Source organism: Hemibagrus wyckioides, linkage group LG21 (assembly GCF_019097595.1).
Source record: "Hemibagrus wyckioides isolate EC202008001 linkage group LG21, SWU_Hwy_1.0, whole genome shotgun sequence".
NCBI lineage: Eukaryota > Metazoa > Chordata > Actinopteri > Siluriformes > Bagridae > Hemibagrus > Hemibagrus wyckioides.
Window position 1 is genome coordinate 9,979,952 of NC_080730.1, and position 26,786 is coordinate 10,006,737.

The following is a 26,786-nucleotide window of genomic DNA, read 5'->3' on the forward strand; positions in this document are numbered from 1 at the left end:
TATATATATATATATATATATATATATATATATATATATGTGTGTGTGTGTGTGTGTGTGTGTGTGTATAATATCTTTATATCGCTAATATCTCTCTCTCATATATACACATATCTCTCTCTCTCTCTCTCTCTCTCTCTCTATATATATATATATATATATATATATATATATATACATATATATAGAGAGAGAGAGAGAGATTAGCCTATTTAATTCAGACATTGATATTAAGTTAAAATAATATATATATATATATATAAAGTAAAAAAAAAATCAAAGGTTACTTCTGTTTTTTCTTTCATCTTTTAGATACAGTCGTTGATATTAATATTACCGATTTCTAAATGGAGAGCAAAAAGAAACTCTCAATAAGTCTCTCTCTCTCTCTCTCTCTCTCACTTAGTGTCCATCCTAAAAGCCCTTTGTTTGCCCTCTTAGCCAATCGAGGCGGATTACGACACCAGCTGAGGTTCTATAAAGGCGCCTCCACGCTCAGCAACATCCTCCAACAAGGCAGTTTAAACCTGCAATATACCGGAGCGGGGGAAAAATCCATCCCACTATCTTTCTATAAGTGTACGGAGACCAAAATCTGATCTGTCTTTCTTGGGTTTCATTGAGGCTCTCTTTTTTTGTATTCTCTCTTCTATTTTTGCTGTTGTTAAGGAAATCTAACTCACGCAAAGGGACATTTCATTTCAAGCCAGTTGCAGGATTTTGCACTTTGCAGTTGACAAACTTTGCATCACGTTGGAACGAGAGAAAGGAGGATAAAAAGCACGCTCAGTATGGCGCGCGCTAACTTTTGGCTGTGTTTGACGGTGCTCGTGGCTCTCGAGCTGTGCGGCAGCGACGAGCCCGAGTTGCTGTCGCGCGCAGCAGCGCCTTCTGAAGTGCCCGTGATGGCCGTGATGCCCTCGGCGCTTTCCCTGCTCGAGGTGATGCACGAGGAGGAAGTGCCGGTGGAGGAGGAGGAGGAGGTGGAGGAGGAGGAGGAGGAGGCAGCCGGCGCGCGCCAGTGCTCGGCGTGCGCGTGGCGGGAGCAGAGCCGCGCGCTGCGCCTTGAGACCATCAAATCGCAGATCCTGAGCAAGCTGCGGCTCAAGCATGCACCTAACATCAGCCGCGCCGTGGCCGAGCAGCTGCTTCCCCGCGCGCCGCCGCTGCAGCGCCTCCTCGACCAGCACGACTTTCAGGGAGACGCGGCAGGAATAGGAGCGGCGCGAGAGCTGGACGAGTTCACCGAGGCGGATGAGTATCACGCCACCACCGAGTCGGTGATCGCCATGGCCTCAGAGCGTGAGTGCCACAAAGTGTCCAACTTTCAAATGTGAAAACTTGCTCAGAAAGTTCTAGGGCATTCCACCCCCCCAAAAAAACCCTCCAATGGTTAAAATTATTAACACATAGAGTGTTAACACCTTTGCGCATTGAACTAACTGGTTTCAGTGATAAATGAGCACCAAAGGCGTTAATGCTAATTCATCAGTGTAGAAGTAGGTGTCAAGTTAACATTATATGGGGTAATTGAGCACTTTGTTAAAAGCTGAACAGATCCAGTGTTGTGCTAAATTACGTCACAACTCTTTTCTGAGAGCAGTGCGCATAGCTGGTGCTTCTGCAACACTCAAGATGGTGTTTTGCTTGGGAACTAGCAACAGATTTCACATTTCAGTTTGTATAGAAAGTTCCAGATGTTAGAGTTAACATTAACAAACAATATTATGACTTTTAGACACATATTTGCCATATATTCAAGAGTTATAATATGAGCATCCCCTCTTCTGCTCATGTTATATAGTTTGCTTGACACCCCTTTTGTTACTTTAGTTTTTTTAAATGTTTAAAACCATGCTTCCATAAAAGTGTTTGGCAGGTACTTTTATTTGCAGACCTCAGCAAAGCTAATGTTTGACGTTGCTTGTGAACAGATGTAAGAATTCACACAGCTCATATGTAGGTTATGAAGCGTAGGGTTAGGGGCGGGGTTAGCGCTTTCACTTTTAATCATGACTTCACTTTGAATTTGTACAAATTTTGCACTTACTTTTAGCATACCAAGCATTTATCAGTGTTTTCACAGTGTCAGATAATTTGGAAGCTCTTAAATTTTTTTGAACAAACCTCAGTAGACCTTCAATCAGGCGAACAGACATAAAGCGATGCCACATTTGGCCAAAGAGACACAGACTTTATCCTCCCCATGCTAGGTAGCAGTTTTCTGTGACATTCTGGTCAGCATAAGCTACGTCTGAACAGTCCTTCCTTCCGTCCTTGATGCTGAGACACAGGAAGCACTGAATGATATGATACTATATGATACAATGCTCAAAATGATACAACATTTTATTTTTTAGTCATTATTTTCTGTAGATGTTTCATAGACATTTCATAGATTAACGCAGTTTTAAAAAATGTTTGCCCACACTATGCACATGGATTTAATCAAGTCAATCCAGTTAGACCCGACATTAAAGCTCTGTAACGGCTAAAGGGTTTGGAGAAAGGGTTACAAATATTGAAGAATCTAAAGGGGTCATTCTTAGGGATCACACTGCGAACAGTTTGAATCCATTAGCCAATTGGGACTTTATAATTATTTATTGTGACAGGATCTATGAGTGCTGGAAATATATAGGAAACTCCTCAAGCCGTAAGAGCACTTCATCTTTTTTAATGTTCCCTGTAGGCAAGAACTGCGCTTTCCTCATTCAAGAGATGAGGAAATATGACTAGATGCACACCGAGATTTCGTTCTCATCCATTGCTTACACAGAGAGGTCATTTCACTACTGAACTCTCTCAGCTGTTTTTTTAATCGCATACTTATGAGCGAACATATGGCAGGCCTAAGGGCTCTGCGTGATGTCCTTTAGGTTCGCCATATTGGTGGCTTTCAAAAATTCACCACAAACCTCAGTGACATACTCAGTTGCTGTATCCCTTAAACTTTATGTTTGCAGTCACAGCTTGTGCATGTTTTTTTTTTTTGGTGGGGGTGTGTGATAAATCAATAATGATAATGTAATTTAAAACCTGACAAGCAGATGCACATAAAGTAAACACAGTCTGCCTACAGCCTTGGACACTGCTCAAATGCGATATCAAAATCTTCTGTTTTGAATTATTCTCTTGTGGATTTGTGTTTGTTTAGGAAATCAAATATTAGATATCTTAACTGATGCCAGAGCATCGAAGTCATAGAGCCGAAAATGCTGGGTTTGTAAATGGACCTCAAAACTAACTCTGCAATTGTGGCAATTTCTCTCAAATATAGTTTGAAACTGTTCTTGATTTGACAAAAAAATCGTAACTGTAGTTTCCTAACCATGCCACTGTCCATTTAAAACTAAAAAAAAAAGTTAATCCTAATGATACCAAACTCTCTGTCTTGCAGTCCCTAGTGCAGAAGCAAACTGAACAGCTGCAACTTAACTCATCATAAACCACACCAAACACTAACTAATACATCATATCTTCCACTTCAGATATATACTTTCCCAACCATTGTGTTAAAATATGTTGCAATTGAGTGGCAATCTGGCAACCCAGGCAGTGAGAAAAAGTGTGTCCAGAAAGATGCTATTGTTCGGCCCTCAGCAGCGCACTCGCCTTTTAAATGCGAACTTTATAGGCGCAGCTTGGGGAGAAGGGGGTGTGGACACACACACACACACACACACACACACACAAAGCCCTGAGGGAACAGAATCAGGGTCGAGGGGGAGTGTGTGACCTTTCCGCCAAGAAACGCCGGGGGTTCAACAACATTTACACACGTAATGTATTCTGCACAAGGCGGACGAAAAGCCGAGCAAATAATCCCGTTTTTTTTTTTTCTTTCTTTCTTTTTTTGGGGAGAACGAGATGTGAACAAAGCTGGGGTTTGTGTGTCCCCCCTCACTAAACTCTCGCTCAATTGTCACTCAGTTCACGTATCAGAATAATGAACCGCAGTTTAAACGCAGCTTGTGATTTCACATAAACCATAATTTTTTTAACAGCTGCAAAGTACCGTCTTAAATTTCTCAAATAGACTTTCCTGGGTTTAAAGTTCCATTATATCCACAGAGTTACTTTCACAGGGTTCGTTTGTGTCCAGCTGGACTTATATAAACCCTGTAGGTGTTAATTCAACACTGGGGAATTTTGCTGTGCGCCTACTAATGATGCACATGTTAAAGAAAAAAACCGAGCACATATGGTATCAGTAATGCTTTACCACCTTGTAAACTTCATGTTTCCTACGCAAAGTAGTGCACATGCCAGGACGACCGTGTAGTGCATATACAGCTATATATAATGCCCTGAGCATGAGCTGACGGATATGGCGTGTACAGAGTGCCTACATTGACGATATTTTTATAGGCTAACTAGAGAAAATATGGTGCTTTCAAGGAGCTAAAATTAATTGAAGAAGGATGACAGAAATAACAGAGTTTAACAAAAAAGACAAATATTTTCAAAAGCTGGTTGTTTAAAAGTCTAAAAAGTCTAAGTCTAAAAAAAATGTGAAAAGAGGTACAACGAAAGAAATAAGCATGCAAGGGGGAAAAAAAATCACATGTTGTGAGAACACTGTTGCTAGGCAACAGGGAAATATGATCAAATTATATATGAAATAGGCTTATGTTTTATCTGACTAGCATGCCGTTATTAATGTGTTTTTACAGACGATGTGAAAAGTATAAATGAGACACGACTATTGAGAGCATTTACCTCAGTAGTGAAGAAACTTCAAGCTCTTAGCAATCTTTTATTACACTGAGAAACATCAACATTGCCTCACAACTCACTAACTCGAATCTATCAAAACATTTTACTTCAGAAAGTTGTGAACACTCAGACATGTTGTTTAGTTGATTAAACCCAAAAGAGATTTAAGTAAATGGTTGATATAGGCTATGGTTTGTCATGTTGTAACAAAACCATGTCATTTGAGTCTTCTTAACTGTACTGAAGATGTGTTGAAGTTGAGTTAGCTTACATTCACATTGAGAAGCAAGGTGTTCCTTCAGAACTTCTGAAATATTCAGGAGTTAGGGCGAAGCGCTGATGTACGTTAGTCATTTCGCAGCAAATTCTGAAGGAACTGATGATGTTGCCAAAGATCCTGCCTTTACATTATCTCTATGAAAGCCTTACCTGGTAGCTAGCTAAGTCTTTAACATATGCTCTTTTACCAATGTATCATTCTGTAATAATTCTCAAACATATTGCTCAGACTGAAAATATTTTATAAGCTCGGAAGTTCATAAACATTGGCATTAGCTTCTAATATTTATTATGTAATTCTTTATTCTGCCTTTAAACTTTATGCCTTCTTTCTACCTGAGTCTGATGCCTGGAAACATTGTGAAAATGTTAGAGCAATAAATAAGAGCATGTTGTGTTTAAAACACTATGTGGCCAGATGTTTGCAGACATCTGACCATCATACCCGTATGTTTTTTTTTGTGTGTGATTTAGTATTATAATTTGTTGTTATAATAAAATCCACTCTTCTGGTGAAGTCTTCCAACTAGATTTTGGAGTGTGGCTGTGGGGGTTTGTGCTCATTCAGCCACAAGAGCATTAGTGAGGTCAGGCACTGATGTTGGGTGAGGAGGCCTGGGGAGCAGTCGCTGTTCCACTTCATCCCGGAAGGTGTTCAGTGGGGTTGAGGTCAGGGCCCTGTGTAGGACACTCAAGTTCTTCCACTCTATCCTTAGTAAATCATGTCTTTATGGACCTTGCTTTGTGCACAGGGGTATTGTCATGCTGGAACAGGTTTGGGCCTGTTAGTTCCACTGAATGCTACAGCATTCAAAGACATCCTATACAATTGTGTTTCGAGCCTTGTGGCAACAGTTTGGGGAAGTCCCACATATGTGTGTGATGGTCAGGGCTCCACATATGTTGTCCATATAGTGAAGCTTTAATTAGAGGATGTGGTTGGATGTGTATACAAGGATGTGGTAGCATAAAGCATTTTTATGCAACACCTAAAATGACCCCTGTGAGAAACCCACATAGCCCACATAAAGAAGATTTTATCAGGAGTATTATTTTCTTATGGGCTTTGTAAAGAGGGTACAAGTTATTAAATTACAAACTTATAATCCTTACTCCACCAAGTTGCGCTTAGCTAAAGAGGAAAACATACAATGACTTGATAAGAATAAGAGTAAAGAAATAATAAGAATAAAACATGATGAGGTGTGCTGTTATTGTAAAAAAAATAAATAATCAAGCCTGAATTATTAAGTTGAATATATACACAGTTGAATATTTTCTTAGAACAACACACCCAAAAGTGTTTTATTGCTCTTATACTACAGCAGTTTACAAGACTACAGCTTTTTTATTTATTAAAGAAAGACACATATTTTTATCTCTTTAGTCCTGCTCAGTGTTGTGGAATGAAGTTATAAAAGCAGCTATAAAGTAATTGCCTCGCATATTCATAAATAATGACAATTGTTCAGAAGATTTTCACATGGCAAAATTACACATTTCTCTTTGTTAATTAACTACAATGTGTATCATTTGCACCTAAAAAGATTTATTACACTAAGTTTATGCATTTGGCTGTTTTGGGAAATTATAATAACACTGTTGTAATAATACTGCTGTATTAGATAATTAATCAACGCCTTCTGCCCAATCAAGTTTGAGGAATTACAGTTCTGTGAAAAAAGTCACATAAGAATATAATACACTTGTCTGGCTCTCTAGTGGCGCAACAGAAAAGCGTTTGCCCGTTCATCGGGAGCCAAGGGAGCAAAATTGGCCGTGCTCTCTGTGTGGGAGGGATGGCATTACTCTCTCTCACCTGTCAATCACAGCGACGCTAGTCAACCATCTGTGTGCTCCTGTATGCAGATAAGGGCAGACAGTGCTTTCCTCCAAGTGTGTTACACTGCCCTGTGATGTGATGCAGCATGAGCAGCAGTTCAGGAAGATTCATTGGCTGGCTTCATGTGTCAGTGAGGAAGCACGTATTTGCCTTGCCTTCGCCAGCTGGTAGCTATCATATAATATGGCAGAGTTAGCTAGTGGATGGAAATTGGCAGGTGGTCAAATTGGAGAGAAAATGGGGGGAAATCCAGACTAGTTTAGCAGAAAGCAGAAAACACAAACAGTGAAATAGCAGGCCTGCTCCAGGAGCCAAGTAAATGACACTATTACTATTATTTACAATTGTAAGATTAACACTGCTTCTTTGTGTGAGCTGTTCGGTTACCCATGTCACCATATCATCAATATGTTCTTGTGTTCCCAGTGAAATCTCTAAATAAACCCATCATGTCCCTGAGAAGGAAGTCTGAACAGAGTAGTGTTTAAAGTTCTCTCTTTGCAACTTCAGCAGCTGACGTTAATGATAGTTAGCGCATTTGCGTTTTTCGCTTGATGCTGACATATACTCATATGATTATGTAATTTTGCTCTTTTTCATCACTTTAAACATTTCTATCCGCTTGTGCCATCTGTTTGCACCACTGTTTCCATCCTCTATCGTTCCTGCCACCTGCCTTCTCTTTTATATCGTCATTCAACATGTTCCGTTCTCTCTGCCTTGCTCTTTCATTCTTTTATCTCCTCTCCGTTCCTCCATCTCTTCTCCTCTCCCACCTCTCCCGCTCGCTCTGTCATTCCCCCTTTATTTCCACGTGCTGCACAAAGGAGCGCAACGCTCTCGCCTGTGGCGTCATGAGCGCATCCCACAGGAGGACCGAAACGCCTCTCTGTTTTGCAGATAAAGCACAAGAGAACTTCAAACGCTGATCCGTCCTCGCAAGAGATTTTCTTCTCGGAGGCATTAACACTCAAAACCGGATCGAGTTATTTATAGGGGGTTCAGCTGGTTTATGTTCCTTAGTCATATAACACATAGACATGCACATGTACACAGATTAGGCGCTTACTGATCGCATGCTGTCACTAGGTTTCCTGTGCATCAGTGAACGTTTATTAGAAGAGATGATTCTTTAGAGGAGACGTTATAGATGTAGATCTCACAATACACAATCTCTGAACACCACAATACACTATATGTTCACATGAATTGTCAACAAAGTGCCAAAATAGTGTTATTTTAACAGCTTGAGTGCTCTTTCTTGATTCAAAATACATTTCTTCAGTTACTTTTAAAAACTGATCAGTGTTATTGCAAGGTACCATATTTTCAGCTATTTTCTGTTATTTAGCTAGTTACTAATCCCAAAATATAAGGGCTTTATTGTCATTGTGTACAGTCCAAATGTGGCCATTCTCAGCCAGCAACGAGGACATTTTAATATAATGTCACTGCAATCACAGATACTCGACATAGAATAAGAAGCTCCAGCTCTTCAGTGTCTGACTCTTAAATTAAAGCAGTCTCCGTAGTCTGTAGGTTTCCGTCCCCAACACTGTTATAACTAACTGGTAGGATAAAAAAAAAAATTTAAGGATAGAATTTTTTTTTAATGAAGATTATAACATTTTCTGGATTGGTTTATGGTTTCCCTCTTTGCACTTTACGTATACTGATGATTGAATCGAATGATGAGTAAAAAAAGATTTAAATAAAAAAATGTGAATGCACAAATTTGTAAAATAAAGAGATTCCTACATTCAATCAGCTCCTTGTTAATACAAGTACCAGTAGAGGTGGTGTATACCTAGAATCCTCTCAGAATAGTGAGAATTCATTGCAGTAACATTACTTTAGCATCATTTCATGTGCTTCTCCCTACAGTTTTAAGTAAGGCTCAGTCCTTTTTTTCCCTCCTTTTATTTTTTTAAAGACTCTGCTGTTTGCAGTAACACAAAACAGGTCATGGGTGTCAAAATCAAGTTGACCTGCAGTGCTCAGCCCTTGATTCTGATTGATTAGGGCTGTGTAGTGCCTGAGTGTATTAAGTACAACTAATGCTACGTAAAGCTTTATGACAAAAGAGTGCAGGGTGCACCTGCTTTTAGCCACTTGTGTGTAGATCTCAGACCCATCACCGCATGTCATTTAAGTACTTGTGTGTATGAGAGAGAGTTTTAATGCCGTGTGCATGTGGCTCAGTGCATGTGTGAGGCCAGAGCAGGGTTGCTGACCCCTTGGAGCCCTCATTTGTCACCTGTCTACATATTTAAACCAGGCCTTCCTCCCTCATCAGTGTCCCTCTCTAACAACCACCAGAGCGTTTGTTGGTAATTTGTCGCCCCTCCTTCTCCTTCGTGGACTGCTCTCGTTTGTTTTAAAGATCAGTTTCTCTTGGTGCAACTGTGATTTTTTTTTTTGCTGCATGGAAGGTGTATATAAAATGAAGTAGCAGGTGATAAATGAATGATCAAAATCATATGACACTTAAAGGTATTTGCATAATGCACACATCTATTGGTTTATCTAGTTTTTGCTGAGGATCCTAAGGTGTTTAAAAAAAAAAACACCATAGAGCTAAAATAATCATATACAATACAAAATGTCAGATATGATCCCCAGATATGTATTTACCACGCACCTTTCGGGAAAATCTTCTGAAAGTAGACTGCAAGTTTTCTGCTCTGTTATACGTGCAAAAACAGTGACGAAATTAAATGTCAAATGTATGTCAAAACACATTTTTTTGCCTGAGAATATTCAGCTACCATTGTCCAAATGGTCAAATTGGGGCAAACGCACACGCACACACACGCATGCAGAAAGAAGAATTAATACATTCACTGAGTTAGTGGAGAAAAAGCCCCCTATTGACAAGAGGGGTCACAGAGTTCACAGCAATGTGATATATCGGACGAGGAGCCAATTAACCTCTTCAGGTCTTTTTCTTTGGCCGCGAAAAGAGAGCTGGTAGTAGATTAAACAACACGACAACCCCCCTCCACGAAAGAACGAACACTTAAGACGTCAAACACACACACACACACACACACCAACTTGCTTCAACATCCACCCACCAACCACTCCCACCTTAAAAAACAAGAGCCACAAGTCTTTTATAGTGTTGACCCTATAAAAGGGTCATTTCCTGAAGGTGCAGGAACCATAAACGTTAAGAGGTCGAATGCAGAAAAGACAACCCGGCCGTCCGACTGTCCTTTCAGTCAGTGGGCAGAGTGTGTGAGGAGTTAGTGACTAAACCTACATACCCGCCGGATGGTAACACCTGCGTCTGAGATCGTTTTCAATGATTCCCGTCCATAGGAAAGGAAAGGAGGAGAGAAGGGGGGGGGTTGTTCGAGCAAACGTGTGCGGAGCCTTTTGTGTCATCTGCCTGTTTTGTTTGAGCAGGAATAAAGACTGAGGACAGTGGGGCTGTTGAGCTAGCACAACACGCTGTCAATTTTATGGCTAATAAACTTTCAAAGAGCCCAAAGTCCATTAATACCCGAGGCAAAATTTCACCAGGCCTCTCAGGAATCTCGCTCTCTCCTCCCTCTCGCTCTTCTTCCCACGCTGGGCCGTTTTTAACCCCTAACTGGCATCACTCAAAATGCATCAAGCACATGTATAATTAAACATCACTCATAAACACTAACACCTCACACACACACTGACAGCTAGGCATTCTGTACGAGTGTGTGGAAATTGGATTTTGGATTTGGCCCCTTTTTTTGCAGGGGAGTTTAGAGACTGTATAGATGAACATGAACATAGACTGTATCCTGACAGCTGTGTGACAAACCAAAGTAGGTAGAAAAATGGTTCTTGTATGATTGATTATGAGTTGTATAAGTTATTTGAATGGATTAGGTGATTGGCCGCCAAAGATTTCCTGTGTTATGAAGGGATGTATTGCATAGAGCATTAAATATAATAAACACTGCTCATAACATATGACACTGTATAATACGTAACATATGACAGACATGGTGGCGGTAAAGAAAACCATGTGGTTATTTATCCACTTTTGTTTTTTTGCAAGGTTTGAATGGGTGTATAATGTTTAATTCCTCGTAACTGAATGATATGCAAATAGCAAACTTACTGCCCACATACCAATATGCTATCATTATACAGTAGTTGCTATGGTTACATCTTAGAGAGCATTATCTCACTCTTTTGTCGCTTTAAATGAAACCATTGCCATGTACTGTAGCTCATAAATATTTTCTTTCTCTGTAAATTTCTGTTCTTGATTTTTTATTATTTTTATTGTGATAGTGAAGTACCATCGTCCTCTTTGTTGCGGATGTCACGTTGAATTTGTGTGTTTCTTATCTAATATAGTGTTTCACTTGATTTTTGGTTGAAATCTACAGTTAAAAAATAGATTACAAATTCGGTTTGCAACTAGACTTTCTGTCTTTTAGTCTTTAGTGCACAGATGATTGGTAACATAGTGTAACAGAGCGTAGCTCCATTTTCCTAATGGGTGTATGTGGATGACCAGACGGCTTACCTGCTGTGTGCCTGTGAGCTGTAGACTTACATGATTAAAAGCAGGAGGAATGAATCTTGCAGTCAAGGTATTTGGGTTTGGTTATCTAGATTTTATCTAGGATAGGATATTTTTTTTGTACATTTTTCTGCAAACAATTAGGGAAACAAACAATTATAAAATACAACAAATAGTACAATAGGTTATAATTTGAAAATATGAATAAAAAGTGTTTGTCAAAATATAGTATACTGTGAGGTTTGTTCTAAAGCTAAAATCTTTACAAATCTCATTTAGGAAACTCTGGAGTGGCTGGAGTAGAAAGGGGGGATTTTAGTTATAGCTATTGGAATGTGTGAAAGCAGCAGCTCAGCTCTGTAATGCCACGTGGAGCAACAAGCGTTCTGTCCTAAAGGGACTGAGAACATGGACGTTTTTATCGGGGGCTGCTTTTATAGGGCCGAGTTAAAGAGCCAAAACAGATGTCTGTGCTCACTAATAAAGGAAATAATTACTCAGCGCTCTCCACTAATTAAGCACTTTGTCGAAATGAGGGCGGGATGGAGGGAGGAAACCTATAATAATCCACAAGCTTGTTGCTGCCATTCATGCCTTCTTAAAAAACGATGGTCACGAGAAGAACAGCTGAATCATTCTGGCCATTAAGGGCATTGATAAGCCGGAAAGGACTTCATATGTATGAAAAATTAATAAGGATCCTAAGTGTTCACAGAGTGGCTTCTCACAAAGAGGATGAGCCGCTAACACACACTTCCTTTTCCGTTTAACGTTGGCCATGGAGTTCATTAGAAATGCCGAGTTGTCCGTTGCCAAAAGCACATTTGGATGAAGTCCAAGGCCACTGCTGTTAAGAACAACTGAACAGCTTGGGAATATATGGAGAAAAGAGTGTGCTGCTTCTAAAGCCTTAGTAGTTATTAGGGGCAATGGAATCTCAGTGCTCTGCTTCGGTGCTATTGAGATGAAGGTTGGGAGTTCAAACCTGAGGACTGACAGAGAGACAGTATTGGGCCCTTAAGCAAGCCCTTTAACCTTCCTTAGAGACAAATCTGAAATTATTTCAACTTATTTATTTACAGACAGAAAGTATATTAATATATATTGTGAAATTACAGTAGAAAGAAGGAACAAACCGAAGAATTAATAACTGCAATGGTTCTGACTGAGTGAAGGTCGCAGAGGGAAGCCTTTCAGGAAAAAAAATGAATAAATGTATAAGGATGTCTTTTAAAATGTATGTAAAGGAAGATGAGAGAGAGAGCAGAAAGGTCAGGTCAGCATGCCTCACCTCATGCTGGGTTAGGCGTTTCATTTTTTTTATTTATTTATTTTTTTCAATGAAAAAAATGAATGAATTATTCATTCATTCATCTTCAGTAACCACCTTATCCTGGTCAGGGTCATGGTGGAGCCTATCCCAGGAACACTGCCAGGCAGAAATACATACAATTTATCACAGCGCACTGCGCACACACTTACACCAACATTACGATGAATTAATGGAATCCATTACTTACAGGACCCAGATTACTTCTAAATTAGTCCAACACGGGCGACACAAAACAAGTGACTGGCAACAGATCAGAAAACTGAAAGGTGACAAAGCCATAGATCCTTGCAGATACTAATGTTTTTGGAATAGTACTGGGTAGATATTTTTTTACAGATTTAGTCCATTAAATGTTATTAGTATGTATTGCTAACAACAACTACTGATATTTTCAGTTTCTGGATGTTTCCACTGTTTGATGATACCTGATCCTTTTATTGCTTCTGTAAATCATTGGCTTTTATAGGCTTATGCTTTATAATGCATTACTTAACCTGGAGCTTCCACAAAAAAAAAGCAATTCATTTATTTTCTTACAGAAGTTTTGACACTCCGCTGCTCATCAAGAAACCCAAATTCTATGACTATGCAAATTTGAATTGCCCCCAACCTTACCCCTAACCTACCCCTTCTCTTTGTAATAACTGAATACATTTGCATACTGGAACATGATATGCTCATTTATTCATATAACACTCGCTTGTCACATGTTCTTTACTAACTTTTCCTGTGAATTGTTTCCTACCTCTGCAGAGACTACTTTTACACTTCGCCCAGTCCGCACACTCAAATGAATTCCCTTGAAAGGATTTAATCAGTAACACGTTTCATGAAGATTCGGTTACCGTAAGAGATAGAAATGCCCTTGGGATAGAGATTAGTGAACCGTGTGCTTCAGAACAACAGCAGCAACAACTTATCTTCTTTTTTTTTAACTACCTAGGTAACTTTGCAGGTCGGGTATTGCATCTATTAAAGTAGATTTTAGCACTAAACCTGAAAAGAGTACTTATTTATTGATCAGGTAATTCATCATTAAAATAATTTGAAAAATACAGCAAGTATTTTCTTGATTCGCAGATTAAAGCGGTTTCAGCTCAGAAACAAAACATACATTCGTGAAAATGTATAAATTGGCAGTATCATGTTACAGTTATGTCTTATTGTCCTGATATATTGCATCACAACACTGCCAGTGTGATGACAGTGTTAAGATTTAATTAATCGTAAACTCTTATGAGGCTCATTTTCTGCATTAATCAGAAAATCAGGCTGAATAAAAAGCACTGAACGCATGCGAGCTCGAAATATCCGCAGCCGCATTAACATGGTCCTTGTTTTCCAGAGACCCCACTGTGTTTAAGCTTGTGTTAAATTGGATAAGTGTCCATATGCATGCATGTGCTGCGTTCTGAATCTTCACAGTGTTACATTTATCGTTCATTTGAAAGAGTTGTAGGAAAGGTATTTGTAGCATTAAATGAAGTAAAAATTTAGATTTAAAACGTTGTGCTGATTTACTTCACACTCATGTACGTATGTATGTGTGTGTGTTCTTGGTGAAAGAGTGTATTTTTCTTTAGGCGCTCTTGTAGGATGTATAAACATTTTCTAAACCGGCTCTTGTGAACATCACAATTCTTGTGTAAATGCTTCTGTGAACAAATTACAAATACATTTGATCCTAATCAGCATGATCAATAGGTTTCTACTGCACTTGAGTGTGATAATAAATCGGTGTAACACAATAGTTTCACCGTTAATGTGATGGCGTAATTATGTGAGTGTGGAATATCACTACATAGTCTTAATACATAAGCTCTTACAAACTTTTTGCAGTTTTTACCTAGCATTTTCTTTGCTGGTTTGGAGCAAAATTCAATTATGTAATATGATCTTGGAACAAACATCATGTTATTGTTAACTGTGGACCAGAGAAGGAAAGACCACAACCTTTTTCTAGTTCCAAGACTTTTTCTGATTTTCTCATTTTCTCATTGACAGAAACCGTGCATGAATTAAAATGCAACTCCTAGAAACACATTTCTTTACTACAATGCACAGTACAATGACGCTCTTGTCATCTGCACTGTATGGCCTTTTAATGTTATTAAAAAATAGAAAGTTGTGGTATGATTACATCACACTGATATTAGTATGCTTTTCACAGACTATTGTGCGCACTGGTATTGCCTTCATAATACCAACCATTGACTGGCCATTCTAGCATGACTAGAACTGATTCAAGAGTCATTTTGCTAGGAAACTTTAATACTCTTGTCCCATTACCATACCGTGGATTTATTGTGTCATTCCTGTCGCAACTGTAGCTAAAGCCTCCTAAATCTTGACACATGTGGATGTAATGTTGGTGTCCATCTCCCCCCCTCCAGAAAATGAGAGGTCCCCCATGTTAGAGAGGGAGAATCCCCCAACCTCCTTCTCCTCTGAACTCCTCCCCCACTCCCCTCGTCCATTCCTCCTGGGACCCGAGGGCCGAACAAAGAGTGTGCAGGGCCTGTGTGAGTGCTGCTGGGCCCCTGTCTTATTAGAGGAGTCGTTAACGTGTCAGAATGATTAATTTCCAGAGGTGCATAGGGATCCCCTAGAGTCACATTCATTCTTTTTAACACACACTTCCCTCAAAATACCACATTTGCATTTCCCATTAAGAAAATATAGATATATATGCAAATAGAATCCCGCCCCCTTTTTTTTGGGGAGGGAGGGGGCAGCTAAAGCATTATAGGCTTCTGTCTCCCCCCCCCAACAGATGACCGTTTTCTTTTTCACAGCTTTTTTGTGGGGAGGAAAATCCTTCTGGGAGGTTTTTTTTTTTTTTTTTTGCCATCCAGCCAGATACAAAACTTCATCTTAACCCAAACATGTGCATGGAGTGTGTGACACAACCGTCAATGGAGTAAACAGGTGTGTGTTTTACTATACTGAGCTAATTAACCTCACATATCAGAATATTATTTACATGCATCTGAATATAGATGCTCTGCAACAAAATATTTATAAAAAATTCGAATTAATTTTCCGTAAAAATATAAAGTTAAAAATTTGTTTTTGTTTTGGTGGCATTGAAGGTCAAGCCTTTATATCTCCGGACTGGAGCCTTATAATTGCAAAAAAAACATTATAAGCCAATTTAAGCCAATTGTTAGTGATGGAAAGGATTTGATACATGTTCTGTTACTCCCTGTGTTTTTTTTTTATATGTAATGAACATATAATGTGATTCACTATATCACACTATCACACTATATGTACTTTACATACAGAGAATATCAGAAAATATATCAAATCCTTTCCATCACTGATCTACAGGACAATATCGATTCGGTCCCTAGACTCAATACTAGATTAAAGCATCTCTACTGAGATCTGTTGAGTGGACACCAGCTGGCTCTACAATCACGCATGCAGCATGACATCAGGATTACTAAATATTTTACCATTAGCCTGTCTGTAACAAGTTTCATTTGGAACAACTGATGTGTAAAGATCCTGAAAGATAAATACGGCATTAGGAGTCTTTAAAGGGAAAAAAAAAAAAACCCAAAACAAATAAAAAACAGAATAGCACAGATTTTTTTCAATCCCCTCCCCCACTCTGTAATCCGTTTCCCACATAGTCCGTTCGATATTTTTCCCCTGAGAACAGAATTTAATTATTTCAAGTATCCTCTCTTTCCTGTGCTCACCATTAAGATCAGCTACTAAACCGGATTCACTCGGAAATTTCAAGTTCAGTGATTCTTAGTCTTTCTGAGACTAACTAGGATAAAAATGAGATATTATAATGTCAGGCTTTATAAAGGATGTAAAACAGTGTGTGTGTGTGTGTGTGTGTGGTATCTAAAAAGGCTGGCAGCAGTGTGTGTGTGAGATCAGTCACACAAGACTAATCATTTGAGTCTATATCTGCTACTGATGTTGAATAGAGTGCTTGGCTGCTTATAGCGCAGTTTAGTTTAAGATTTTTATTTTATGTGCATAATTGCACATTAAAATAAACTTAAGATTTGAATTAAGAATCAAAGTAAATGTCTGCGAAAAATTTTGCTTTTGTCATGTTTTTTTTTATTGGTGGATATGACTGGACCTTTTATTAAATTTGCAAAAAAGTACACAATCAATAGTATTTTATTGACAATTTTCAGCTTCCTTAATAAATGAATCTTAATAACTTTAGTTCAATATATCTAACTGATATATTAACATGCCTCAAATCAAGAAGTTAAGAAGCAGTATTATTTGGATAATTATTATTATTAAAGTATTATTATAATTACTTGTTTCGGTAACTAAAAAATGTGCAAAACAACTTTAATATAAATGCGTAGAGCAGATTCTGGGTCCATTAGTTTCAGCCTCAGACGTCATGCCCACAAATGGTTGGCTGATGGATATCGCACACAAACTTGGAAAGATTTTGAGAGTTTCATAGTTGTCATCTGATTGGTTGGATTCTACAGGATTTTCAGGATTTGTGTGTATTGCGTTTTTTTTTTGGAAACAAAGCTCCTTTTCCCTCATGGAAGAAGGAAGTCATGTTTGTGACAACTGTGACAATTTTGAGGATCATGTGAATGATGGATTTTCACAAATTATGTGAAGGTCACGGTATAGACACAACTTTCTTAAAGGAACACTCTATGTTTGCACGTCGGTCTGTTTTTGTAGGGACATCAACTTTACATTTTCACCCTCTTATAACATGACTCTGAACAAAACAAACTGTGATTGCTTGCTTAACATGTCAGTCAGATAACCTCTTGGGCTGTCTTTGGCCAGTAAATACTGCTATGGAGGTCAGAGCTTCTGCTATCAGTCTGAAGGGCTGGCTAGGTGAAACTATGTTCCCATCAGAGACCATCTGGACGGTGCTCCAGGTCTTGCTATTTTCAGTTATCCAGTACCAGGCTCCTATCTGCTTGAATGGAGAGAAACCCATATACCAGAAACAAATTGACATGGCGGCCTTTAAAACACAGATCTGAAATGGTTAAATCCAGCCCACAAGGTTATTAGAGCATTTTACTAAGAGGTGGGACTTACAGCACCATGCTGAGTAATACACAATGCCACGTTTACATTTTAAGCAGTGGTTTGTCTCTACTCCATACCATCTCTGGATGTACTGAAAATATTAGTTTGGATTTTTTCTCACTACTGCTTTCCCCTATCATGTGATATATGATCTCATGGTTAGTTTCTTATAACACTTTACCCTCACATAGGTGGGTTAAATATGTAAATATAGTTACTGTAGACTGACAGAATTTTCATTTGGCATCATTATGAAATGTATCTGCTATGATCTAGGGTGAGGTCCAACATTTTCTTTTTTTTTTTTTTTTTTTAGCTCTTGCTATAGATATGCTTTTCTGCTTTTATATCTAAAGAAGCAGACTGAATGCAAATAAAATTTACATGTTAAAGCCAATCAGTCCAGTTGAAGAAGACCTGCAAGTGAAAGATCCATTTGACTTTATCAAGGTGAACCTGTGGCCTCAGGTTTGACACCCAGTAGAAAACAATAGGCTGTGGTCTCTGCTCAGTAAAGGACAGGATTGAGTGTGCTCTTTCTGTTTTTCTTTTTTTTTTTGTTAACATTGAGCCATCCTGTCTACCGACACACATTAGGCCTTTTGCAGATTTTTCTGCCTGCTGGAATTTTTATGTTAAGCCAGAAATTACATATTGCACACAGAACACAATGTTTTCTTTACTCCAAATACTTTTAGACACATTTAGGGTGTAAAGTTTGCTTCTATACCCATATTCTATTGGTCTGGGTTTACTAGGGCTTATCTAGCTACCATGTAATGTTATGGCTTATTCAATTCGATTTTGGGTAAACAATATGTTACCACCAATTTAGACTTGTAATTACTCCAGTTGAATCCTATATGCACATCATATAAGACATTTTCTCTATATGGAAATTTTGACACTGACAATTACAATAAATCCAGGTCAAGTGCTGGATCACTTGTTCTTTTATTTCTGGTAACCATTACAGTAACGGCAATGTTAATTGCCATAACAGTGCCAAATCTCAAGAGAGGAACACTGCCATATTGTCAAAATTTACACTAATGAGCAAACCTGCAGCTGGTCCCAGCTTGATGATCTTCCTGCTCAAACTTGTTTGGCTTCTCATCAACTTCCCATTCACAAACATAATGGATATTGTAGCGTTTACGTCACCGAATAAATGCAGTATAATTTAATTACAGACCTGCTACCTACTATCTGTGGATCCAGTGAGAAAGAAACACTTTCAAGTTCACAAGAAACAATGAAAAAACCCAGAAACTTTTTTTTTGCTTTAAAACCAACAAAGCATGGAGAAAGATACTACCATTCATTACCATAGGGCTGACCATGACCTTCAAACTCAATTTGGCTATTACGCACGACCCCTCCCTGCACCAGTGGGGATGTAAAAGGCTCCCAGTGCTGACCTTTAATCTCATTTCTTAACTGGACCTAGGTCTCTGAGTGACCTTCTGACACAGGAAGCCCTCATAGGTTGCCAAAGCAACCACAGATTGGGGCTTGATTGACAGATCCCCATAGTTTATGTAAAATGGTGGAGGCACACTTTTCCCTGTAGGGAACAATGCAGGAAATGAAAACATATGGCTATGGTGGATTAGCTTGCTTTGAATCTAAAATTCTGGTACTTTAGCTTCATGCTGCATTGTTCTTAAATGTAACAGAATTTCTTTCTCATAGGGAAATCACGCTATGATGCTGTTTCCAAGGACCTTGTGTTCACTTATGGAACTGCAATGCTCATGTTTAATAGGTTTGGTGCGGATTCGTTAATTTTTTAATGTTCTTTTTCATGCACAAATGATTTTCCACCATGTTTTTCTCCAACCTCATTAAAACCAGGCTAGTATTTATATTGGGGGTACTAAAGTGCCATTAGATGTGAATGGGTGTGTGAAGGTGTGTTTGTGCATGTTGCCCTTGGATGGACTGACATCCCATCCAAGGTGAATTCCTGACTCATAACCGTTGTTTCTGGGGATTTGGATCCACTCTGACCCTGAACAGGACTCAGTGGTTACTGAAGATAAATAAAGTATTGAATATAGCCTCACATGTTTAACATCACAATAAATCACAATATAAAGTCACAGTTAATAATAAGAAATATTTTCATAGATTCGTCTTTATAAGGTGTTGGGCCAGATCAGCTTCACTGCTTTTTAGCCTGGATTCTCTGGAAATATACTGATATGAATTTCTTACTTCCAAAAGATATTCCCTCAGGATATTCTCCCATGGTGATAATCACTCTCATATTTGTGGAGTTGTATTAAGATCTGGTGACCATGTCATATACATTTTTATTCTCTACCTCATCAGGACAGGGTCATCCTGATAGAGACTGAAATAGTTCAGCATAAGATAAAAGTGATAAATCAAAATAACTTTGTATTGATTCAAATACAAATGTGATGTGATGCCCCTCACAGAATAAAAGAGACACCAAAACCTAAATTTGTCTTTTCGGACCACAGGTTTTAGGCTCTTTGCGGCTGCAGTTTGGTTGTCTGTCTGAATGTGCCCCAGTTTACACTCTAACACATGAAGATTATCAGAGAAAGATACTGTAACCAGCTACTTTATTTGAATCCCCAGTACACCTGCTCAGTCATTTTTGCACCTATTAAAAATGTGCCAACAATGCAGTATGTAAAATCATGCAGATACAGGTCAAGAGCTTCAGTTAATGTTCACAACAAATCATAAGAATGTGGAAAAGGCTACTGTAAAACAAATAACCATTCTTAACAACTGTGGTGAGCAAAAAGATATCCCAGAAAATATAACATGTTTAACCTTGAAACAGAGAGGCTACAACAGCAGAAGGCCAGGTCTAGTCAGGCAAGAACAGGAATCTGAGGCTACAGTATGCACAAGCTCACTACAGGATTTGAGGATTAGACAAATGTTGCCTTGCCTGATGAATCTTGATTTCTGATGCAACATATAGATGACAGATTCAGAATTTGGCAACAACAGCATTGATCCAGAGCCAACCTGCCTTGAGTCAACGGTTTGAGTTGTCGGTGATGTAAGGGTGTGAGAAATATTTTCTTGGAATACAGTGAGCCCTAATTGTTTGAATGCCACAGGAAAACCGAACAAGTAGCACACTTTTGTGATGTAATAGAATGGGACATTTGCACCCTGAATCTGCAGCAATTATTTGATTAGGAGTAATGGCAAAGTGGTATGTTCCCAGTATTTTGTGGAATCAATGCCAGAATGAATTGAGGCTGTTCTGAGAAGGAAGTGTGGGTGTCCTAACAAGTTTTAAAAAGTTCACAACGTATTCACAACCATATTTAGAGTTTCGCTCAAGACAATGGCAAGTGGAGACACTAGAGGTCCCCTTGCATATTTTCCAAAGAGACACAGGTAAATGTCTGTGGCTGGTCATTTGCAGTCTAAAGAAGACCTCTATTAAGTGAAATTCACCCACTGCAAGTACTGTTTATTGATGACAGCAAGAGACTATTTAGAGAACTAAGAAGCAAGACTAAGAAGCATTTTGTTTGAAACAGCTGTCCAGAACTAAGAAGCACATCATTCAAAAGTCACTGTCCAAGGTGCTGAATCAGTCAGTAAGTCAGAGACAAAATCATAAGTAACTGGCTGTATTACAATACATTTGACAGTATAATTGACATATGCTGCTCACATGTCTGGTTTGAAGCTGGTCATGAGGAAAGAAGAAACTCTTCACTAAACTCTTATTGTAATGCCCTGTTGTTTTTCTTTTTACACAGCGGAGCCAATAGTCCAGGTGGATGGAAAACCAAACTGCTGTTTCTTCAAATTCAGTCCCAAGTTGATGTTCACTAAAGTGCTGAAAGCCCAGCTCTGGGTGTATCTGCGGCCACTGCAACAAACATCTACTGTTTACCTGCAAATCCTGCGTCTGAAACCCGTGACTGACCAGGGCAGTCGCCACATCCGCATCCGTTCTCTCAAGATTGAGCTCAACTCACGGTCTGGCTACTGGCAGAGCATCGACTTTAAACATGTCCTGCAAAACTGGTTCAAGCAGCCACATACAAATTGGGGCATTGACATAAATGCCTTTGATGAAAGTGGCAACGACCTGGCTGTGACTTCACTAAGACCTGGAGAAGAAGGGCTGGTAAGGACCCTTAGACCTGCTGATCAGTGGTATCACTGATGGCGGCGTTCAAGAATGTTTTAAATTTGTTATTCATATGTTTGCTAAAACTAAAAGTCATAGAGCTTGGCAGGAGTTTAAACAAAAACGAGAAACATCAGGTAAAACAGGAACCTTGGCAAGTATGCCCTTTGTTGGTCCTCAAAAGGGCAAGTTCATTTTTCCAGAAGTAAGTAACAACCCAACCCTTTGGACAGCAAGCTGTTTTTAAAAGAGAGGAAGAAAAAAGATCAGAGACTCTTTAGCAAGACTACAAAAACAACATAAAAAGCAGAGAAAGAATGAAACTCCCTCTGGACCTCTCCTTTCTCTTTATCCAACAAAGAAAGCAGAGTGCAAGCTGACAGGATTTGACCTCAGTGGCCTTGTGGTTTGTTCCCTTCTTGCTAAACTCATACGTGTGTCCAGCTGCTTGGCCGCAAGATGAGATCAGTGCTTTATTGAGAACAATGAAATTGTGAAGACACCGGGTTCACAATCTCTTGAGAATCACTAGGTGCGTACAGGTCAAGGTTAAGACAAAAACAGGAAGCCAAAGGTCACATATAGCCTGCAGTTTTTAGTTTATCAAGGCCTGAAAATTACTGACACATCAGAATTTACAGAAACCAACCCCCAGAAGAAGTCAGCAATGGATATAACTAGAGAATGGGTTTAAGATGCATCCTTTTACATAAACTGTATTCCTGGATTGGTAAAATACTTACCAATTTGGCATCTGATCTCTAGCAGCTGTTAATGAAAGTGCGGGTTCTTGTGGCATCCAAGCACTTGCATAAAATGATTGGAAACTATATATTATATTGCATCTAGCCACCAGTTTCTACCTTGTATGATCCACTAGATCCATTTTTTCACCTGTTTATTCATTCCTTGATGAAATCAAGTGATAGAATCTAATATTTAGCAACAACATCTAACTGCATGTGGTATCTATTTCTTGACGTGACGGTTATTAAACAAATACACTCGTTGAAATCTTGAAGACTGCTCCTTTTGACTAGCATCTAGCATCTTACCAGCTATCATAGTTTGACCTATATAACAGAGTATAGCAGGAGTTAAAGTAAAGGAGACATGGTAGATAGTAATTATTCTTTAACAAACTAAGATTTCAGCAATGATCTTTTTCCTCACTGTTTCACCCCCTCTTCATTTTTCCCCACTCACTTTCCCTCCCCTGATTTCCAGCAGCCGTTCCTGGAGGTGAAAGTTCTCGAGACGACAAAACGATCGCGCCGTAATCTTGGCCTGGACTGCGACGAGCACTCGACTGAATCTCGCTGCTGCCGCTATCCACTCACGGTGGACTTTGAGGCATTTGGATGGGATTGGATCATTGCTCCTAAGCGCTACAAAGCCAACTACTGTTCAGGCCAGTGTGAGTACATGTTCATGCAGAAGTACCCACACACCCATTTGGTGCAGCACGCTAATCCTCGAGGCTCGGCCGGTCCTTGCTGTACGCCAACCAAAATGTCGCCCATAAATATGCTCTATTTTAACGACAAGCAGCAGATCATCCACGGAAAGATTCCTGGCATGGTTGTGGATCGCTGTGGCTGCTCTTAGGCACAAAAGGTGGCTCGTTTGGTCTGCTCATGACTGTTCAAGTGTCTCCTGATTGGCTTTCCTCTTACGTCCTGGAAGAGTGACACAACGATCAAGGAGGCCACATTTAGCTTGTTACTGTAGTCAGCTAATAACAGAATAATTCATGGTAAAAGTGGTAAAAACTGAAGCCGAAGGGAAGAGATTTCTGTGAACAATTTGGAAGTTTGAAGACTGGCTGGTGAGAGAAGATTGAGACATTTATTTATTCCTTTTCTGTGTTAGTTTTTTTTATGTTTGTTGCTCCTGGTTTTGATTTGAAGTGTTTAATTTTTAACTGTTTAATAGTTGTAAGATAGATATTTTTAAATTGGCTCCAAAGTGATTAAGCCAGTTTTTAAGTCTGTTCATTCTGTCTTACTGCAAGGGCAAAAACACAATACTGAGTAGGGATAATGCAATGCCCTCTGTAAATACTGCGACAGTGAAGTCAATACTGTTTCTTATTGTTAACTTGCTGTTACCTGCTAGAACCAAGAATCTTCACAGCTCTGTTGTACAATTTTAATCAACACGTCAACAAGCATGATCACAGTTTAAGCCTGTGCTCATATGAATTGTAATATCATTATAGTTGCCTAACAGTTTCAAAATGACTTTACATATGATTAACTTCCTTGTTTTGACAGAATTGGTACTTCATATTTAAGGATACTTCCAATGTTTATCCAAAACAAAACAAAACAAAAAAAATACAGGTGTCCTTATGCTGCTTCTGAAAGGGACAGATTTTATCTCGAGGGCATGCAATGCTGCCATGAAAACGCTGCCTACCTAGGCAACCTAATTACTAATAAAACACAGGTGGAGTGAAAGAGGAAGAGAAAAATTCTCAAAATAATTTAAAAAATAAAAATAAAATTAAATAAAAACTGTACTTTAATCCAAAGAGGCGCAATAATATTGACTTCACTGTCCCAATACTTATGGTGGGAACCGATTATGTAAGCATGACATTTCTCCAAAATATTCTTAACCATATATATATATATATATATATATATATATATTTTTTTTTTTTTTTGTAGAGAAATTTTTTCCCCCCATCTATACTTTACTTCATCCAAAACAGTACATTAGAGAAGCAAAAAAAAAAAAAAAAAATGCCAAAAGAGACCTACAGTAGGTAAACATGCTAAAGCAGACCCCCCACCACACACTGCAAATGCAGCTAGCACCCCAGTGCGACATTCCCAAGAATCCAGGCGCCCTTTCATGGCCACTTTGATCTCCTTTTTACTCGTCATCTTGTAAAAGACAAAAAGAAACCAGAAGAGAAAGGGGTTTTTCAAGACTTTTCAATGAGGACAGGAAAAGGGGTTTGACTAGGCAATCGAATTACGACCACAGCACTGACTCACACTCACACTCTCCCTCTCACACACACACACAAAGCCTGACCTTTAGAGCATCAGCTCAAGCAACTGGTCAACCACAACTAGTCCTAAATATTACAATGCAAGGAGATTAATATTACTCAGTAATGCTTTAATAAAAAATACTGTATATGTTTCCTTTCATATTATGGCCATTTCATTAAACAGTATATGTAGACAAAAGACTTAAATTTGTCCGATTTGAATTACAGGGCCTTTAGCTGAAGCATTAAAAGTATTTTCATATCTATATTCCGTGTAGGCACGTGCTGATGACATTTTCAAGTGACAATAACTGCCTGACACTGAGAAAGTGTCATATATATATACATACTGATAACGTAACGTATCGCAACATATCATTATCGGCACATAAGATCAGATGCACTAGGCCACCCCCCCACACAGAGTTTCTGGGTTATGCTTAATCACAATTCAGCATGTGGCGAACTACATTTCAAGAAAATATCATTTATTGATTTTTTTTGTTTTGTTTTGTTTTATGACCTTTCACTCCATTATTACTCCTTACTAATCCTTGATGGTATGATGAACTGAAGTGCTTAAAAGGAAAAAAAAAAAAAAAAAAGAAGTCTCGTCCTCACTAGATGTCTAAGCAAAGAAGACTATTGCTCTGTTGGAAACGAAAGCACTATGCTGTTGGATAAAGGAGACGCCTTCTGACGTTATATATAAATAATATATGTATATAATTTTTTTTTTTTTAAAAAAAGGGGTACAAAAGAACCTTTCTGGGCACTCTACCTTACCAACTATAAATTTTGCACTATGGGAATGGCAAGAGAAGTCATGTTGTCTGTATTTGTATTATACCTTTTCAAGCACAAGAGCTTGTACATGGACTGTAACAATTGAGAAAAAGAAAAAAAAAGGGGAAAAAAAAAAAAGTCTGAGTTTATGGAGTGGATATACAGCGACTGTCCATCATATTTTTCCTTCATCTTTACACTTTCATGATGTTCTCCCCACCCCCATCTTCTAAAGCAGAGACCTGTCACCATTTCCTTCCAACAAAATTAACATTACTGAACAAACAAATGAACATTTTTCCTGCTTGGACAGACATCACTGGACTGTATTTATGAGTGCAGGATGGTGAAGGAATCTGGAAGCTCTCTCTCGGTTCTGGTCGTTTGCAATGTCTACAGAAGTGTCCATACTTTGAGTGCATTTCATTTTGGCTTTGGAAAAAAGAGATCATCAATATGCTGAAGTTAAGTGGTTAAAAGTTCACATCCCATTGACCTCCAGTGAGAAAATCCCTTAAGCCATTGCTCAACTCTGTATTTGGATTGGATTCTCCTTTGTTGCAAGTCACATTGGTCAAATGCGATTATCCAGTCAATAAATATGAATAGGTGCAGGAACCTTTCCAATTACATTAAGGTACGTTTTCAGTAGAGGAAATTTAGCTTTGTAGGTTTGAAATAAAAGCTACATATAAAGGCAATGGTGTGTAATTAGTGGCAGCAGGTGGCAGTATACACTCATTGTTAAGAATATTAAAAGAAATAAGGTGCATGGTGCAGTTATCTACAGTACGCCTATACCGACGTAGGTAACGTACTTCACGCTACACCTTAATTACTTGTGGAAATTAGAGGCTGGGTTATTAATTAAAGGAATTTATCTTTAGTGAAATGTTTGTAAACACCTGCTTTTAAAGCTTTCATTTAGTCATGTTGTCATCAATAGAACTTCAATACTGACAAGATAAATACGATATTTGCCAAATAATACAATATTTCATTGATTAGCAGTATTGGTATATTCCAATGCATCTCCAAGGTATGTTTAAGATTTAATTTTTCTACCACTGTTTCAAATTTCTTTACTTTTAAGAAAAG

The 26,786-nt window shown here is 38.7% G+C and overlaps 1 protein-coding gene across 2 annotated transcripts; it reads left to right on the forward strand.

The window, feature by feature from the left end:
- Window positions 1-474: 474 nt before the first annotated feature.
- Window positions 475-25,568, forward strand: gdf11 (growth differentiation factor 11). Of its 2 annotated transcripts, none has more exons than XM_058373566.1 (3): window positions 475-1,302; window positions 21,519-21,892; window positions 23,123-25,568. In XM_058373566.1, the coding sequence occupies exons 1-3, from the start codon at window positions 792-794 to the stop codon at window positions 23,501-23,503; spliced, it is 1,266 nt and encodes a 421-aa protein (XP_058229549.1). In that variant the 5' UTR covers window positions 475-791; the 3' UTR covers window positions 23,504-25,568. The 2 variants fall into 2 exon arrangements, with proteins under 2 accessions (XP_058229549.1, XP_058229550.1); XM_058373567.1 differs by having other exon boundaries at window positions 23,126-25,568.
- The last annotated feature ends 1,218 nt before the right edge of the window (window positions 25,569-26,786 follow it).